We start from the raw sequence: 18,297 nt of genomic DNA on the forward strand, positions 1-18,297 counted from the left end.
TCTCCCTGCAGTCTGTGTCCACCAGGCGTCTCCTCAGGCTAGGACACTGGCCCTCCTGAAAAAAAAAAAAAAAAAATAGGCTTCTTTCACTACAGCCTCACTCTGAGTTACTATTTGTGATGTACTAAGCTGTGCACACAGATTAAAGCCCATAAAAGCACAGAGGGAGGAAGACAGCTCTGCTCTAGTCTATATGGTCAGGAGGTTCCAGGTACAAGATGCCAAGCTGTCTGAAAACTTAGAAATAAACATCTTTTTCAGTCCTCCCTTCTGGTGCTTCTTTATGTTAACCTCTCCCACCATTTTCCAGATCATAAAAAGGAAGAGAGAGATAAGCTCGTCTGATGCTACCCCAGGGTCACTCTCCTGGGAAGCTGCAAGGGGACCTCAGAGCCAGACATGGGCATGGTGGTGAGGAGGGGGTGGGGACCCAAGGAGTCCATTCTGGGACAGTCCTCCCTGCCTCGTCCAGGGCTTCTGGGACAGTCCCAGGTCCCTGTCTGGGTGACCAACCAGGCAGAGCCTTGCCTTTCCTCTTCTGCCTGCAGAGGCCCTGGCAGCAGGTAGAGCCCTTCCCAGCACTAGCTCTCTCAGACAGTCTCAGCTTGAGTGTGGCTGTACCCACCCCACTGAGCACAGGAGGAACTGCAGCTGGGTGGGCAGTGCCCTCAGCCAGCTCCTGGCTCTGGGTAGCTGAACCCCACCCTCAAGGTGCGGGCCTTCCCCGCACCTGCCTCAGCCCAGGGGAATTCAAAGCACATCCATGAGGCACCTACTGAGGACAGGAGTAAAATGGACACACACACACACACACACACGCACAGGCAAGAGCTGCGAAACCTGTAAGACATGGCTCTGGGACTGGGATTGGGAGAGGACCTTCTCCAGGAGCCGTCACATTTGCTCTGCCTTCAAGCTGTCTGAGTGGGTTTTAGGGCAAGGTAAAATCCTAGAACCTTGGAACTGGAGAGGGCATCATTTTACAGGACAGAAGATGAAGCTCCAGCAGGGAGGTGACTGCCCATAACTAGCCTCAGACCTCTCTCAGGAGACGCCCTGTGGTGCCCTGGCCCAAGTGGCCTCCCCTGAGGCGGGCGCAGGCCATGCCGTGGGAGCAGCTGCCTCTGGGCACTCGGAAGCCCACAGTGGGCTCTGACTCTGGTGCAGCTCAGATATACCATCCCCCAGAGGGATCTAGTTACTTTCCACTCGCCCAAAGTTTGGCTGTTGGGTTCGCTCGGCAGCTTCCTCTCTTCTCTTCCCTTCCCAATCCAGACACTTTCTGAGGGGCAAGCGCAGGCCCAAGCTCCCTCTGCTAGACTGCCGCTTTCAGAGCCTTGCTCCCTCCAGCTCACTGCGCGATCTGACTCAGGCCTCTTGGCCTATGGCCCACTGAGGGCCAGGGGGAGGTCTGTCTCCCTGAGATGACAGGTTCTCATGAGAATCAGCGAGGCCCAGTGGTTCTGTGCACCCAGAGGCAGCCGCAGGACACTCTCTTCCTGCCACTGGATTTCCTGGAGACCAGACTCAAGCACAGGAAGAGCCTGACCTTATCTCTGCACTAGCTGCTTTTGGAAAGAACGTCATTTTTCTCCCTGCTCTAAGAAGAAAATCAGTCTACAAATCCTAGTTGTTTTCTGCTGTGGGTTTAAATGAAATTGACGACAGCATATACAATGTGTAGGGACTGAATTACACTCCGTCCTGTTCCATCCACGGGATTATCGGTATTCGCTTCAGTACCCAAGGTGAGGCGCCCACTCCTGCCGACATCATGAGAGCTGCCAGGAGAAGAGACTGCCCTGGGCCTCGTGGAGTCTGGATTCTCCTATCACAAAATCCACACCTCATATTGTTGCCAGGAGGGTACGGTGAAGGGGAGCATGGATACAATGACTTAGCACACCTCCAGCCTGACTTCCCCAAGCTAAGACGGCAAAGCCTGCCACCTTCTCTGGAAGACCCAGCGCAGCTGCTTGGAAAGTCAGGATTCAACAAAGCAAGTGTGTTTGGGCATCAGTGGAAATGCCCGCCTGCCAGTGTGGGTGATCCTCCTTAACACGAAAGCCTTGGCTTCAAGCAGCAGTGACCAGACTATCTTCGTGTTTGACAGACCCAGCACCAGCCCCCCTTGGGCCCCAGCCGGCCTGCCCCGAGCTCCCTAAGGGATACCAAATCCTACTCACTACCCGGAAATCATGGTTCAAATGATGTCAACTAGTAGTGCACAATTCTCCCAACGAAATGGAAAATTCTGTTTACTTTAGGAGGGAGACTTTGGTGACCTCAGATTGGGGTTGAGGGGACAGCCTTTACTCACAGTCTTGACATGCTTTCTCTCTGCCTGTCAGTTCTCCCATCCATAGTGACTGGAGATTCCAGCTGGGGGTTGCAACAGAGAAGCTGAGTTCATGCCAGTCACCCAGGCCTGTCCCCCACTACCTAGAAGACAGAGAGCTCAGGGTGCTACTACCAACTGTGTTGGCAGAACGCTTTTCTCCACATCTTGGCAATGCTAGTTAAACCACATCTTAGCAGCAAAAAGCCGTCTGTCCCACGTGTTGGCCCTTCGTTGTCATTTTTACAAAGTGAAATGGATCCTCTGCATTCACCTAGTGAATGGACTGAGATGCCAGAGGGTTGGGCAGAGTGGCCCCTGGGGGCTTCACCTGCTCCAGAGAAATCTGGGAAGCATTCCTTTTATCCAGTAAACAAAGAGCACACTGAGGGTATGGGGCCATGGAAGGAACGGTCATTGTCCAAGGACAACACCCCTCCCCCTGGTGCCACCTGAACTCAAGATGCAGGAAGGTACCTACTTCCCACACCACTCACAACACATCTCGTTAGAAGGAGGTCATCAGAAGGAATGAGGGGAAATTGACAGTTCTTTTCCCTACCAGAAAAAAGCCAGGCTAAAGACATTTCTGCCCAAAAAATTGTTTTTCCTAGTCACTAAAAAACTATCAAAATGTTTGCTTTTATCCAAAGATATTAAATACCCTAGACTTTCTTCAAAATAACATTTAACTGCACTTTGTCATTAACTTCCTTTCTAAACCTTCTAATACTACAACTTTTAACACTTTAGTGCTTTTTTTTTATATAATTCTTCATTATGACAAGCTTCGTTTAGAAAACGAGAGTGAGGTGTCTCTGGCAAAATCCACAAATTTAGGGACAATCTTTGCCCAGTCACTAAAGTAAGGTGGAATTGTACCAGCGCAGCCACTTTGGGATATTTTTAAAATGTTTAACCTGAAGACACTGTTCATTTTCTGGTTATTTATAGCTACTCATACAGCCACAGAATATAAATTCACATAGTAGGAAGGGGGACACCTTAATTTTAAGAGTAACACGTGCTTTTTTTTTTTCTTTTGGGAGAATTTTACAGGATGAAAACCGATTGCTTCAGGTGGGGCCCATAAGTAAATTAGCTGTATCTAAATCCTAAGTCTGTCTTCTCTGTCTCAAGAGTGTAATCACTGAGAATCAAAATGTGTATGAATTGTCCTGCATCCAACACAGGGTGGAATTAATGCTCCCCAGGACTCTGAAGGGGAAAGTCCTGCACATCACACAGATGCACTGGGAGGGCTGCGGGGCTATTCTAAGAAGCCCTCACCCCAGACAGGTGGAGTCCAACTAGTTTCCCTCTCCCAGCATACTAACAAAAAGCCACAAAGGATTCCCAGGCATAAACAAATCAAACCAAACAGTGAAGGCTGAATGTCCGAACTCACTTTTACATGCCTAGAAAATCCTCCCATCGATAAGACCCTTCGGGGCAAAATCTGGCAACTGGGGGATAGGCTTCCACCTCTGCTCCCCCACACCAAGGCCCTGCCCTTCCAAGGGCACATCAGCCAAGCCAAGGAGCTGATGAGGGGAAGGGGCAGACCTTCCCCCTGCTCTAAAGATCTGGGTTGTGAGTTGAAGTCTGACAAAAGCACTTTTGTGTGGCTTCACTTCCCGTTACTATCGCACTGCCAAAAACTACAGCAACAACATAGCGAATGCAGGTAAAAAGCAGAGGCCAACTTACTTGATAACTAGCACAAGCCCGGGTCGGCCCCTGGGAGCTTGCACCTACGTGGCAGAGTCCTCGGCTGGAGTGGGACCCAGGACACCTCCCTGCCTCTCAAGCCCTGAGAGCCTCTTCCCCGGCTTCTTAGGAAAACCTCCTGGCAGGTCTCTAGGAAAAGCAGTAGCTCCCCTCCCCATTCCCACCTTCCCCATTCCCGGCCATTGCACTAACTTCCTCCTAAGCCACCCAAAGCATGGGTACCATCTCCCCCTGACCAGCTGGGGAGCTTCTGAACTTGGCAGATCCTATCCCACCCCAATATCCTGTTAGATCAGACTCAGCCGTTTCAACCCCTCCCCCATTTCACTTCCCCACAAAAAGAAAAATATCCTTTCCACTTTCCAGAACATTTCCAATTGGAATTGATTTAAAAAAAAAAAAAAGGCGGGGGGGGGGGCGGTACCGACCTTTGCACAAATCTGGGAAGCTCCACAACACCTTCTTTCAGACAAAACTTCCCTTTCAAAAATGAAGCAGGGGCACGTTAAATTTTAAAAGTTAAAAAAGAAAAAAACAAAAAGATGCTTTTTGCAACAGTTCCAGAGTAAACGGCCCCATGCAACACAAACCCTCGGAAAGGGCATTACAGCCTTGCAGTGGATCACGGAGTGCACCACGCAGCGCTCAGCCACCCAGGGAAGCGATGCCCCCACGTCGGGCCAGAGACAAGAAGGGGTGAGATAAAACATGCTCGAGTACCCCTTTGGTTCTCCCACTCTGGAGCTTCCAATTTCCTAACCCGTTTCTACCTGATTTTCGTGCCTGTTACTGCAACATAAGCACAAACACCTTCCTCTCCCCAAATGGAGGCAGTGGGCGCCACGGTTATCTGTTTGCAAAATACACAAGGCTCTGACATTCGGTACCGGCAGGGCATCTCTTCCCAAGGCTTTCACATGCTGTCCCCAGTAAATGTGTGTGTGACTGCACGAGTGTGTGTCAGTGTGAACGTGTGCTCTCCCTCCTCCGAGAGGGCGCTGGGTCACATCGGACTTGCACCCACGCTCGGTGACAGGCTGGCCCTCTGCTGCTCATCAGCTGGGGGTCCTCGGCCGCGCGGCTGCCCCGTCCCCGGTCCGCGCGCTACCTGCAGCCGCAGGCCTCCACCACCATGTCCTCGTATTGCTTGTAGACAACATTGTTGGCGGCGTCGATGTAGAGGATGCTGATGGGGCTGAGGCGCGCGGGCACACAGCAGGAGGCCGGCGCCGCGTCTGGCGCCATGGAGTTGAGCAGCGTCTGAATGATTGCGTGGTTGGTGGGCTCCAGGTGCGAGCGCAGAGGGAAGTCGCAAACGCCCTCGCAGTGGTACGCTTCGTAGTCTAGCGGCGCAATGATCCAGTCGTCCCAGCCGAGCTCCTTGAAGTCCACGTGCAGCGGCTTACGGCTGCAGCGGCTCCGGCCCCTGCGTCCGTGGCCCCGGCCCGCGCCCCCGCCGCTGCCTTGCGCTGTCCGCGTCCCGGCCAAAGCCGTCCTCCTCCGTCTGCGGCCCGCAGTGACTGCCCTTGGCGACCCGGTGCCGGTTCCTGGGTCTGGCGGCGGCTGTGCCGCCAGAGCGGCCCCGAGTGCGCGGGCCTGGGCGCGCATCTCCCGGAACAAGCTCTCTTTCCTCTGCGTGCGGGAGGAGACGACTAGCAGCGCGCGCTCCTCTGGCGCAGAGCCCCTTCCGCCCGGCCAGCCGAAGCCCAAACGCCGCAGTGCCAAAGGGCTCCGCACAGGGCCTGTCACTGCGCGAAGCAAGAGGCAGAACGCGCGGGGGGGGCGCGGTTCACGACGGTGGCGCCTCATGGCGTCCGCCACGTCGAACACCTCCCATCGCTGACCGACCAGGGGCTCAGCTGCCCGCGAGTACAGCAGGCGTGGCGCTCGGGCGGCGCCTGGGCACGTGGACAGCAGCAGCAGCGGCGGGGAAGTCGAGCTGCCTGGGCCCGGCTCTGGAGATCCCCGGCGCAGCACGCGCAGCTCTGCACCCACCACCTCGTCTGCGTCGTTAAGGCTGGACACGTCGAACAGGAAGCTCTGGCCTGTTTCGGCTGCAGATTCGTCTGCGAGGGACCGGCAGGGACAGAGAGAAAGAGCTGAGTAAGAGCGAATACTGCACACTGTCGGCGCGGGGCCTCCAAACAGCAAATGGCCCAGCTGCCCTCGATATGGGAGCGAGGCCTGTTGGAGCCAGCGTCCAACCCCGCGTCTCTGCCCCAGCCTGAACGCTGCCAGCCTGGCCCAGAGCAGCAGACGCCTTCGCCCAGGCTATCGGAACCGGGCTTTGGTTTAGGAAGCCAAAAGTCCCATCACCCCAACAACCCACATCACTGCATATCCCTGAGCCGCGGGACCAGGAGCGCACCCCTACACCCAAGACCAGGACTGAAGGTGGCTACAGTTCCCCGGCCTGACCCAGAGCCATGGATTTGCGGGGCCAGAATCCAAGATCAGTGTTCCGGTGGTGAAAAGAAGTCGTGCGCCCACTCCTGAGGTCCTGGGCCTTAAGGAGACTTATCGTTATTGCCCTGCTGATCCCCCAGGAGAGCCGAAAGTCCCGGCTGTGCGAAAACGGAAAATTCTTGTCTCCTGAAAACTCTTCCGCTACCACTGTTCCCCCAACCCAGCCTGGACATCACCGCTGGCCACGGTCTCCCATGCAGGCTGGAGATCGGCGATTCGTCCAGGAGAATTCGTCTGCACGGCCACAAAAACCCTCTAGTCCAACCTCGCTCTGCCGAAGGGGAACCGAGGCCTAGGCAGGGGCCAGACTCGCCCAAGGTCTCAGGTCTTACAGCAATGGGAGCTGCTGCTCGCGACTGCAATCCCAAACGCACCTCCTCTTGGTGCTCCCGCGGCCTCCGAAAGAGGGGGAAAGGCGGCAAAGGAACCTCCCGGAGGGGTGCGGGGCATCCCCGAATGACCGGCATCCCCGAATGACCTTGCTGCAGTGAGGGCAGCGTCCCGAATGAGGTCTCGCTTCCAGGAGCCGCCTGTCTGTCCCTCGCGAGCTCATTCTTCCCTCCGTAGTGACTTATCTCGGGCTTAGGAGTTTTATTTCCGATGTGGACACTCTTTTTTTTTTTCCTTTTTGGGCTCAGAAAAAAAAAAAAAATTTAAAATTCCACCACGCAGCAGATAAGGAGCTCCCTTTGAAGGAGGTCATATGGTTTCGTTTTGCCCCTAAACTGGGAGAGACTGTGCAGACTCCCCCCACCACTGGGGATTTGCTCACCAGCCACGAATGTCAGGCCCTGAGGTCTTGGTTCTGTCCCTGTCAATGGCTTCTGGGGACCTCAAGCATCGTTGCTCCAAGTTGAGACTCAGGGTGGAGAGGGAGGCTGGAGAAGCACACTTGGGGCCACACGAGGAGCACTTTCTCTGAGATTCCCTGCAGATCCTCTGCCTCTCCCTGTTCACCAGCCCTGCCACTCCATTTCCCCCAAGAGGGAGGAGGGAGAGGAGGCCTCTCAGGCTCAACCAGGCAAGCTGAGCTCCCCAGAAAGGATTTATCTCCTATCTGAGACCATGGTAGAACTAGCTCAACCTTAAGAAGACTCTGGTGCTTGTGCCCGCTTAGAGCCCAGCACACCCCCTTCTGCAGCCTGGGAGCCTACAGGGCACCCTTCAGTCTAGAGTATTCCCTGTCCCTGTGCACCAGAACTAGGGCTTCCTGTAAGTATCCCAGCATCCAGCCCAGGGACCACGTCAGGCCGTCAGAGAAGCCTTGATAGTTCTAACCGAACCATAGGGCCATTTGGAGATTGAGTACCAGGATGTCCAGGTACCCAAAATAAAGCAGTCTGTGCTAGGCACTGGGCATGTGCTGGCGGGGATGGATGACCTGGTCACTGCAAGGCCTCTGCCTGCCTTCCCAGGCTAGGATCTGAGGTGTACTGACTCAGTGGCTCCCAAGCAGGGAGCCTCAGCCCCACCCGCTCACTTCCCAACCCTATTCGCCTTTCTTTCCCTCTTGCCCTCCATGCTGGGTCTCTGGCTGGATAGAATTAAAGCCGAAATTACTTGCATTTCCGCCTGAAATTAGTTAAATTTTCTCTATCTGTCTGCTTTAGTGATTTCAATGGAGATTAATAAAATCCAGATGACATACAGCAGCCACAGCACAGCCTCACCTACATCCTACCTTTGGAAGGCCCAGGGCAGAACAAGGTGGGGTGCTTGTCTAAGAGAGGCCTGCATTCCTGCAGGGTCCCCAGCAGGCCTCTCCTCCCCGCACCACCAGAATCCTTGACCTCTGGTTCTCCCAGGAGCCCAGCACCAGACACAGGCACCCATAGCTACACACGTCACACACATACAAGCCATGACCACCCAAACCAACCTGCTGAGCAGGGCACTCCTCATACCTGGTGATGCCACCAGCCTCTCCAGGGCGATTTACTTTAGTCTGATACCTGCCTCTGCCCTAGTTTTCCCTGGGCTTCCCCCAATTTGTGTGGCCTCCAGGAGGCTGGAAGCTGCAGAAATTGCTGCAAGGAAGCAGCGATCACCCTCACCACTGTGCAGTCTCCTCTCGGTGTGACTCCAGGGAACACAACTCTTGCCCTCCTTTCTTCTCCGAGGGCTCTAAGCCCGAGGCCACTCCAGACCCTTCCCCAGGAAGCGAATCTTAGCCTCTGCCTGCCGCCTCGAGAGTGACCCGCCGGCTTGCAAGGCCAGGGCGACCTGGGAGAGGGACCAGTCAGCCCTCCGGGACCGGGCCCCGGGAGCTGCCGCGACTCTCGCCGCAGTCCAGGTGCAGCGGGCTGGAAAGTGTTGGTCTCGGCGAAGTTTCTATCACCTGAGGGTGGGCCACGGCCCCAAATGTAACGGAGCGGCGGCACGGCTGCGGGGCTGGTCTCAGCCCAGGACCTGACTGGATGGGCGGGCACATAAGAGGTGTAAGTACCTTGGGTCGCCTGGTCTGTGAAGCCGGTGATCGTGTCCGCGCGACCATGGCCCGAGGCGGAGACAGCGGCTGCCCGGGCCGGAGCCCTCCCGGTCAGGCTCCGGTAAAGCGACATCATGAAGTGGTGCGGCACCACCGAGCCGTTCCTGAAGCCGGAGCCCGCGGCGCGGCGCGGGGCGCGGGCCCGGGAAACCGCGGCGGCCGGGACAGCCGCGGCGCCCGCAGCCTGGGCAAGAGTCCGCCCGCCGCCGCCGCCGCCGCCCCCCGGGCTCCGGACCGGCCCAGCCCCCGCCGCTCGTAGCACGGCGGCCGCTTCCAGCCCGTCGCGGGGGCGGCAGGCGCTCAGCAGCCAGAGGCACAGCGCGGCGGCGGCACTCAGGTCCATGGGCTCCGTGGGCCGGGCGGGCGGGCGGCGCGGGCTCCGTGGCTCCGGGAAGTCCCCCGGCGCCTTTTGAACATAGTGTTTAATAATGGGGGAAGTGTGCGCGGCCAGCCGCGGCCCCCCCTCCTGGCCCACCCCACCCCCGCCCAACGCCCGGAGCAGCGCCCCCTGCTGAAAGCTCCGGCGACCGCGATGCGCCCCCCACCAGGGCCTAGAGTGGAGACCAGGGCCGGAGCCTCCCCCTACTACCGCAGCGCTTCGCCCCCACCCTCGCCAAGCGAGTGTCACCGGCCCCAGCCTCCCGACACGCCCGGGTGCCCCGCCTCCCCTCCCCGCGGCAGGGCGACCCCCCTCCACCCGCGCGGAGCCCAAGACCAACGCGCACTCCTTGGTTCCAGGCTTGGGGCACCGCGCGTACCCGCCTAGCTTCTTCCCTACTCCCCCACAGAGAAACACCCGCCCCTCCCCGCTCTGGTTCCCAGTGTCAGGGACGGAGCGGCAGAGGTGGGACCGCAGAAGGGCTCGCCCTCCAGACCGCTTCGCGCCGCGTCCCGGTGGCCGCGCAAGAGGCCACAGGATGCGCCCGGCGGCCGCAAAGGCGCGTTTCGGATCGCGGGTCGGCGGTTCCCCACTTAGCCACAGCCCCCAAAGGATCTCAGCGGGCGGCCAGAGCAGGGGAGGGGGCCGGTAGGGGAGGAAGGGGGGGCGAGGGGCTGAAAGGGCAGGCCGGAAACAGACGGCTGGACGCGGACGGCCCGTCGGGAAAGCAAGGTTTGGGCGCGGAAGTTGCGCTTCAGCGGGAGCCAAGCTCTAGAAGGAGCTCGGAATAAGGACGGCAGCCCCGGGTGATGTGGGATCTCGCGCGGGAGTGCGCTGAGAGTTTGGCTGTGCGTCCAACTGGCGACCTTCCGCCCGCCTTCGGGGTGAGGGCAGCAGCTAACGGAAACCAGCTACCGGCTTTGTCCGTGAGCGGCCAGGATCCCGGAGAGCGGACGGCGCAGAGCCCCGGGATGGTGCCTCCGAGCTTCTTCCCTCGCCGCGGTGATGGCGCGGGGCCCGGGGTGGATGGCGGGGACGCCCGGCAGCTTCGAGGCCCCGGGGCGCACTCGCGCGGGCGGCAGAGCACTTTGCTCCGCGGCTGGCAGGACAGGTTGCGGAGGCCAAGTCTCAGGGGAACGCGCCGGAAGGGAGGGTTATCGGCTCTGCTCCGCCGGCAGCCTGGACATCCCCCTAGATCGGAAACTTTCAGCAGATCGAAGGCCTGGGCCAAACGAACTGCCGGAGAAGGACAGGCGGGTCCTTTTCCTTTAAAATTGCATTTGCTGCAGAACTCAAAATCTAGACCGGGTGGGCACGTCGTGATCACCTTGAGCGGGTGATCAGCTTCAAAGCAAGGTCGCTCGCCGAATCCAAAGCCGCGTGGGTCCCGACGCCCGCCTGGCTGCGCTGCGCTGGGACCCACAGAGAGGCCCGGCCTATGGAGTTCCTGGGCCAACTCCGGCCCAGGCTCCCCAGTTCCCCTACTCCGCTGCTTCGTCCCAAACGAACTCCTCGGCCATCGCCCTCTCGGCCACCGCGGAGACGCGGCGCCTTTTCAGCTTGGGGCTTTGAGCCGCATAACACTAGAGAACGTTTGCGGGTGGGAGAGAGAGGCCTAGTGAAGTTCAGTCCTCGCAGACCCCAAGGTCGATGGATGCCAAGGAGAAAGGCCTGACATTGCCGGGAAGGGCAGACCCTCAGGCCAGGGTCAGCGCTGCCGGCGCTGAGGGACTTCTCGTAGCAGGAACCTGGGGGATCTGGGATGACCGAGCTTGGATAGTCCACCCTGCCTTTGGGACTGGGGTTGGAGAGTCGGTGACAAACACCGCCGCCCCCACCCTGCCAGCCCCCCGTCTCTCCCTGACGCGATGCTGGGTACTACTATGTTACTTGGCTCCTTTCCCCCTGCAGCCATGCGCCCTCGGCTAAGATTTGTGCAAAGGCGCGGGGAGTCCTGGGTGACAGCAAGTCGCTTTCCTTGTCTTGGCTTCAGTTTACCCGGCTGTGTAGAGCAGAGAGCGGAGGGGTCCTAGCACATTCTTGGCACGGCCAGTTACAAATAAACGTTTGTTGATTACGTGACACACCTGCCACGTTGGGGCTTAGGAATGAGGGATGGGTTGGAATCCCTGCACCTTGCTGTCCTTGTGGGAGTAGGCCACTTAACTTCTTGGAGACCGAATTTCCTCATCTATAAAATGAGCGGATTTTCAACTCATCCTGTGTGTGGCTGGCATAACAGGCCGGCACAGAGGAGGTGACGTAGTCTTGCCCCCCAACCACCAGTGTGTTCCCAGTGCCAGGGGTGATCATGGCAGAGAGAGAAGCAGCTTCTATGCACCTGGAGGGCTTTGGAGGACACAACCGGGGTGGGCTGATGCTGCTGGAGCCACTGTCCTCCCGCTGCGTGTGTTCCAACCCGGACTTCACTTATCCCACCTGTGCTGCTTGTTCTGTATAGTGAAGGCATAGTCATTCATTTATTTAGCCGTCCCTCCATTCATTTCTTCTTTGATGTAAATACTCATGGCCAGGTAGCCTTCCGTGCATTGTGTATTGAGCAATGCGCAGGGCAAGCACATGGAACTTTAGGATGGATGCAGGAGACAGCCAACAGGAAGCGCATAAATGCCCAGTGTGCTGTCCAGTGGTTCCGAGTAAAGTGATGGGCTGGGGGGCTCTGTGATCAGCAGAGGACACATTGGAGCAGGGCCCAGAAGGAGGAGGCAGAGAGGATGCGTGGGCCATGCCTGTCTCCCTTGCTCCCAGTAAATAATGATAGTGCCCATTCGTTATCTCTTGAATGCCAGGCACCTTGCCTGCTGCTCCACACACCTCATGCCATTTCATTCTCACAACTACTCTATGCTGTCAGATGGGTATTCTTCCCATTCTATAGAAAAGGAAAGTTGAGCTAAAGAATTCAACACCTTGTGTAGTGGCACCTGGGGAGTGGTAGAGCCTGGAGTCATCAACTGTCCTTGCTCAACCCTTGGCTTGGGGCTGGGGGATGGGAATGTGAGGGGCTTTGTTCTGCCGCCCTGCTCCCCAGACCCCGTGGAGAGGCAGAATATGCCTGCCTTTCCTCTCTGGCTTTCTAGAAAATTCTTGGCAAAGAAAGGACCTCTCCAATCCAGGTGAAGACTATGAAAGTGTTACCCAGGGGCCTCTTGCCTGCCACTGCTTGCAACTGGAAACGGAAAACACTTGCCATGGAAAATAGTCTGTCATACCAGCAGCAGGACCTGCCCATGACCCAGGTCTCCAGGTGCCCACCCAGTTGGGACTTCCTCTTGGGGGATGCAGGGATCTTAGGTCGATGGGCTGGGCAGGAGAGAGCTAGTGCACACAGCCCGGAGCCCTTGAAGCTGTGCGCCACATGCTAACTGCACTAAGAGCCTTAAGAATGAAAACCTCCTTCCTCTGTGTTGCCCCAGCCATCGCTGGAGAGCAGATGAGACCCAGAGGCAGATGTCAGGAGCAAAGGTCACAGGAGGTTGGGAGAAAACTGGGGTCTGAAAGCCCTAACTTTAGTTCTTCATCCATCTGATCACCCCCAAACCCCAGACCTCCAGGCTCCAGCTGAGTCCTCCTCAGAGAGAGAAGGTGAGATTGACTCCAACAGAGGAAGGAGGGAAAAAGCAGCCTGCTTGGGGCGATGTTTCACAACTTGGGGGGCAAGGAGGGGCAGTTCCCACATCCCCACCCCAGTTCCCACATCCTTACCCCAGAACACTTTGCTGCTCTTCCGCCCCTTGCAGAAGCTGTTTTTACTTTCTCTCAGCACCACATCCCTGACTCAGTCATAGAACCCAAGGAGCTGAAAATAACTTTTGGGTTATTATTTAAGCCAACTTGCCATGCATGCCTGAATCATAACAAACTGCTTCCTGGGCTGCGCTTGCATGCCTGCAGAGGTGGGGAACTCCCTATCCAAGGCAGCCTCTGATAGCTCTGAATGGGAGGAAGTTTTTTTTGTTTTGTTTTGTTTTAAGAGATAGGGTCTCCCTCTGTGGCCCAGACCGAAGTGCAGTGGCAGAATCATGGCTCACGGTAACTCAAATTCCTGGGCTCAAGTGATCTTCCTACCTCAGCCTCCCTAGTAGCTGGGACTGCAAGCACATGCCACCACACCCAGCTAATTTTACAAAATATTTTGTAGAGACGGGGTCTTGCTGTGTTGGCAAGGTGGCCTCAAAGGATCCTCTTGAGCCCAGACTCGGTCTCCCAAAGTTCTGGGATTGTATTTGTGCTTTCCTGTTCCTGCTTGTGAGGAAGTCCTGTCTGCTACTCCTAGGAGAGCCACATCTCTCGAAGGTACCTTTGCTGTGGGGAGTTTGCCTGTCATCTGGGAACACTGATACCACTTAGGGAGTTAGTCTTGGATCCCCCAGCTAGAGCCACGTTGAGGTGACTGTTAGGTATGGGAACTTGGGCAAGCCCCAGCTGTCACCTACTCAGCCTTGCCCAGGGTCTCCTGCCACACCGAGACACCTGGCCCCATGTCTGATGACAAGACAACTGAAAGATCCCTTAGAGGTGACCTACTTTACATTGTCCACATGCAGAAGCCAAGTCCCCAACAAGGGGGCGTGATCAGTAGCCTTCATTTGGCATCACAGCCATCTGCTATCCTGTGATCAGGGGCCTTTGTTCCCCATTGCAGCCCAGAGGGTCTTGACTCACCTCTGCTTAGGGCACCCTGTGGGTGCAGCATGATGAGGGTCAGCCTCTCCCCTGCCCTCTCCTCTGCTGGGGATGCTGGGTGCACTCATTTGGAACATAAAACTGATCATCCTGAGAGTCAAGAGATCTCAATTCAAATCGTGCCTATAACCTTGGACTGCAAGTTCCTCGCCCTTCCTGGCTTTAGACCCCAGATGTGCAGTGAGGCTGACAATCAGACGTCCACTGGATTTGCAGTGAAAGACAGGGAGAGTGTGAGATGGGTCCACTGCCTGGGACCCAGCCAGGAGCCTGTCCTCCGTCTGGACCCACCATAGCCTCTGGGCCTTTTGACTCACGGCTGGAGAAAGGGTTGGAGGTGAGGAGATAGGGCCCTGGGTTAGGTCTCCCAGGGAAGGCAAAGGACAGAAGTTGATGACAACAGCCTGCAGAGCCATCTACCCTCTCTGGGTCTGGTGATGCTGGACTCCTCTCAGTCCAGAGATCTGCTGCAAATGTCTCCCATAGAAAGACCTGGGACAGCGAGGTGGGAAGATTCCAACAGGCTCTGGCTCAGCCCCGTAGGATGCCCAGGGCTGGGCTTCCTGAAGCTAGAGGAATTTCCCAGGCTCGATTGGTGCTACCCGGCCCCAGGTTACTCAGAGCAACAGCTCTGGCATCCACACTGGGGTCAGCCACAGCTCTGGCCCCAGGCCGCTGGGCGTGGCCTGCCCCTGTGCCCCAGGCCGCTGGGAGGGGGAGGAGAGGCAACAGAGAAGAAGGGAGAAAGGTAGCTTCTTTCCCAGAAGCCTTCCAAAAGGGACATCTCAGAGCCCTTTGGGTTTGGGACAAATCAGGGAGGGCTGGTGGACATTGCCATCTGCTGGTCACTTGTTGTAACAGCAGTGCAGTGTTGAGGAACTTCCTACCCACTGCGAGGGGAGGCTCAGGAACCAGTGCTCTGGGCCTCTGCAGGTGAACAAGCTCGCCTGGGGCTGTAAGGTGTCCTGGGGGCAAGGACCATACGCTTCCATTGACTCAGGAAAAAGACTACAGTATAGGGTCATGGTAAAGACCTGGCTTCCAATCCACTTTTGCTGTGTTCGAGCTTTGCGACCCTAATTAATCTCTGTCATCTTCTGTCTCCTTGTCTTTAAACAGGGACAGAGTTGCCTACTTATAAGGGGTGTGCCAAAGAGTAGATTAAATCAAGTAGGGAAAGTCCTTACCCCAGTGCTGCCTCAGTAAAAAAAAAAAAAAAAAAAAAAAAAAATGGCATTTTGTGCTATCTGGGTAAGTCCTGGTTTAACCAGTTGGAAGGCCGGTTCATCTAGCTTGTCCATTCAGTCTCCTGGCTGTGGCCACTGTCTTGGCAGCATTTCCGCTCTGTGGCTTGCTCACCATGGATTTCAGTATTCTGAATGCTCTGCAGTTGTGTGTCCAGCAGGTTTTCTTGGAGACCTTTGTGGACACATGAGATTAAAAAAAAACAACAACAAAAGAAAACAAACAAACAAAAAACTACTTTTGGAATAAAAGCTGCTGACTCTTTGTGCAATAATTTGCAATGCCCAGCCCTCCAATCTTGCTTAGATAGAGCCCAGCGTTTCTGTTCTAGGCCCACAATGATTAGAGGAACCAAATTATCTGCAGCCTGGGAAGATAGGAGCTGACAGGAACAGAGTTGGAGGAACCAGAAGATGTGTCCATGGTCTAGGACGTGAGAGCTTGCAGCCACCCCTGAGGATGAGAATACTGGGAACAAGTGATCCCCCGGTTCCTGAAACAGAGTGTTGGCCAGGAGGATCACAGGGCTGACCGGATCCTGATGGCTGGGGACTGGCTATCTCAGCTCTTCTGGTCCACATAGCAAAGGTGTCTGTGAGATTTGTCTGCAGGAGGCAGTCTCTGACGCTGCCCTGCAAAGAAGGGGGCACCTACAAAACTGGGGACCTGGCCCTAGGCTATGACTCCCCCATGTGCCCTCTCACCCTCACTAGGTAGCGGATCCATCCTTAATAATGTGTTAATTTAGGGCAACTGAAACAGAGCCCAGCTAGGTTCTGTCCTCCAAGACTTCATTCCTGGCTTGAATGAGGAGCTAGAGGATGCTAATCAAAATGCTTCTCCTCATTGCTGGGGACACAAATCTGGAAGTTAGTAAAAACATTGGGTTACAGAATCAACATCCAAAAAGTCGTTAGCAAATCACTGCAAAATTAAAAGAATAATGAGATAGCACTTTTTTCCTCTCTAAAGCTAGCAAAACTGAAAAATATAAAACCCGTTATTGGCGAAAGGATGGGCAAGTGGGCACACCTACATATACCTTTGCAGGAATGTAGAGATTTTTCAAGAACATGGGTCATGAAGTACAGGCTATATAAATTTAAAAAAAAAAAGATTTTTCAAGAACTGTTAGCATCAACATTTTAAAGAAGGAAATGCTTTGATTCAGCACTTTCACTTTTCACTTGGAGAAATTTGGTTTCATTTATAGCTATACTTGCACACGTGAAGATAAACATACAAGGTTTAAAACTGAGGTAATAATGAAAAGTGGAATAGATGATACCTAATCTAGTAAGGACAAAATTATAACACACCCTTACAGTGAATTATGATTCCCCCAGTGTGAGACTGAGTTAGATCCACATGTATAACTTGGAAAGATGCCATGGTATATTACACTGAAACATGGGGTGGTCAGAGTAGAGAGGTGGGGCAAAGGGTTGATTTTCAGTCGTTCATATCCAAGCCAAAGGCATGCGGATGGATGTGTTTCTGTCCACCTGTCACTGCCCTGCCACCCCAGCCCTCAAACCTCCTTGGGACTCTCTCTTCTTTCTGCTTTTACTCACATTTCACATCGTAAAACAATAAATCCTCCTTGGAGATCTTCATTATCAGATATCAAAATAAACCAATTTCCATATAGCACTGGAAGGAGGATTGACAGATCATGGGAACAGAAAAGAATCCAGAAACAAATAACAATGTTTGAAAATATGTAGAAAAATAGTGACAATTCCAGTAAGGGAAAAGAATGAATTGTTTAATAAAACTTACCAGCGAATGACACTAGATGTTCGATTAAGTATTTAGAGGGGGGAATGGACTCTTGTGACATAAACCAAAATGAATTCCTAGTGAATCAAAGATTTTATTGTAGAAAATGAAACTATTATAAGCATATTTGGAGAAAATATGTAAATATTTATATGGTCTGTGTAAGGGATGCTTTTCGAAGTATGAGTTCATTGTAGAAACCAGCAAAACTTTTCTCAGTGGTTGGAACTTCATAAAAATCTTAAAACATGCTTGTAAGAAAATTCTAAAAACAGAATTGACCTTAACCAAATCATCAAACTTAACGTCACTAATCATGGGGGAAATTGGCATCACGTGCCCTTGAAAGTGATTCCTCAGTGTGGCACTTCTGCCAAAGGTTCATCTGCACGTAACCGTGAGAAACAATTAGACAAATCCAAACAGAGGCATATTCTGAACCACTGACCTAAACTCTTCAAAGATGTCAATGTCAGGAAAGATGAAAAAGCCCATTTTAGAATAAAGGAGACTAAAAGAATGTGATAATTAAATGCAATGCAGGATTTTCAGTTAGAGTCCTCATTCGGGGTGGGATGTAGGGATGGGAAGGTATGGGGAGCAGCTGCTAGTAAAGACATTGTTTGGACGAATGGAGAAATTGGAACACAGATGGTATATTCGACTGTTGTATCAATGGCAACTTTCCTGAGCATGATCATTGCATTGTGGTTATGGAGGTGATATGGTTAGGCTTTGTGTCCCCACCCAAATCTCATCTTGAATTGTAATCCTCATCATTCCCACATGTCAAGGGAGACACCAGGTGGAGGTAACTGAATCATGAGACAGTTTTTCCCATGCTGTTCTCGTGATAATGAGTGAGTTCTCATGAGATCTGATGTTTTTGTAAGGGGCTTTCCCCCCTTCTCTTGGCACTTCTTCCTGCTGCCTTGTGAAAAAGGTTCCTTGCTTCCCTTTCACCTTCTGCCATGACTGTAAGTTCCGTGAGGCCTCCCCAGCCATGCTGAACTGTGAGTCAATTAAACCTCTTACCTTTATAAATTACTCAGTCTTGGGTATGTCTTTATAGCAGTGTGAAACGGACTAATACAGTAGGAGAATGCTCTCATTCGAAGGAGGTACATGCTGAAGTATTCAGAATGAAGGATCATGATATCT

The 18,297-nt window shown here is 54.3% G+C and overlaps 1 protein-coding gene across 1 annotated transcript; it reads right to left on the reverse strand.

Annotated features, from left to right (window-relative positions):
• Nucleotides 1-3,274: 3,274 nt before the first annotated feature.
• GDF7 (growth differentiation factor 7) lies at nucleotides 3,275-9,422 on the reverse strand. The gene is made up of 2 exons (XM_045369711.3): nucleotides 8,982-9,422; nucleotides 3,275-6,135 (listed from the first exon to the last, which is right to left on the reverse strand). The coding sequence occupies exons 1-2, from the start codon at nucleotides 9,364-9,366 to the stop codon at nucleotides 5,174-5,176; spliced, it is 1,347 nt and encodes a 448-aa protein (XP_045225646.2). The 5' UTR covers nucleotides 9,367-9,422; the 3' UTR covers nucleotides 3,275-5,173.
• Nucleotides 9,423-18,297: the final 8,875 nt, after the last annotated feature.

This window comes from Macaca fascicularis, chromosome 13 (genome assembly GCF_037993035.2).
Source record: "Macaca fascicularis isolate 582-1 chromosome 13, T2T-MFA8v1.1".
Classification (NCBI taxonomy): Eukaryota; Metazoa; Chordata; class Mammalia; order Primates; family Cercopithecidae; genus Macaca; species Macaca fascicularis.

What these genes read in the sequence shown, in the direction of transcription:
- GDF7 (XM_045369711.3), bottom strand. Translation starts at nt 9,366, where the DNA reads ATGGACCTGAGTGCCGCCGCCGCGCTGTGCCTCTGGCTGCTGAGCGCC. An exon ending in CACAGACCAGGCGACCCAAG is followed by an intron (nt 6,136 to 8,981) that starts GTACTTACACCT and finishes GGTCCCTCGCAG; the next exon opens with ACGAATCTGCAGCCGAAACA.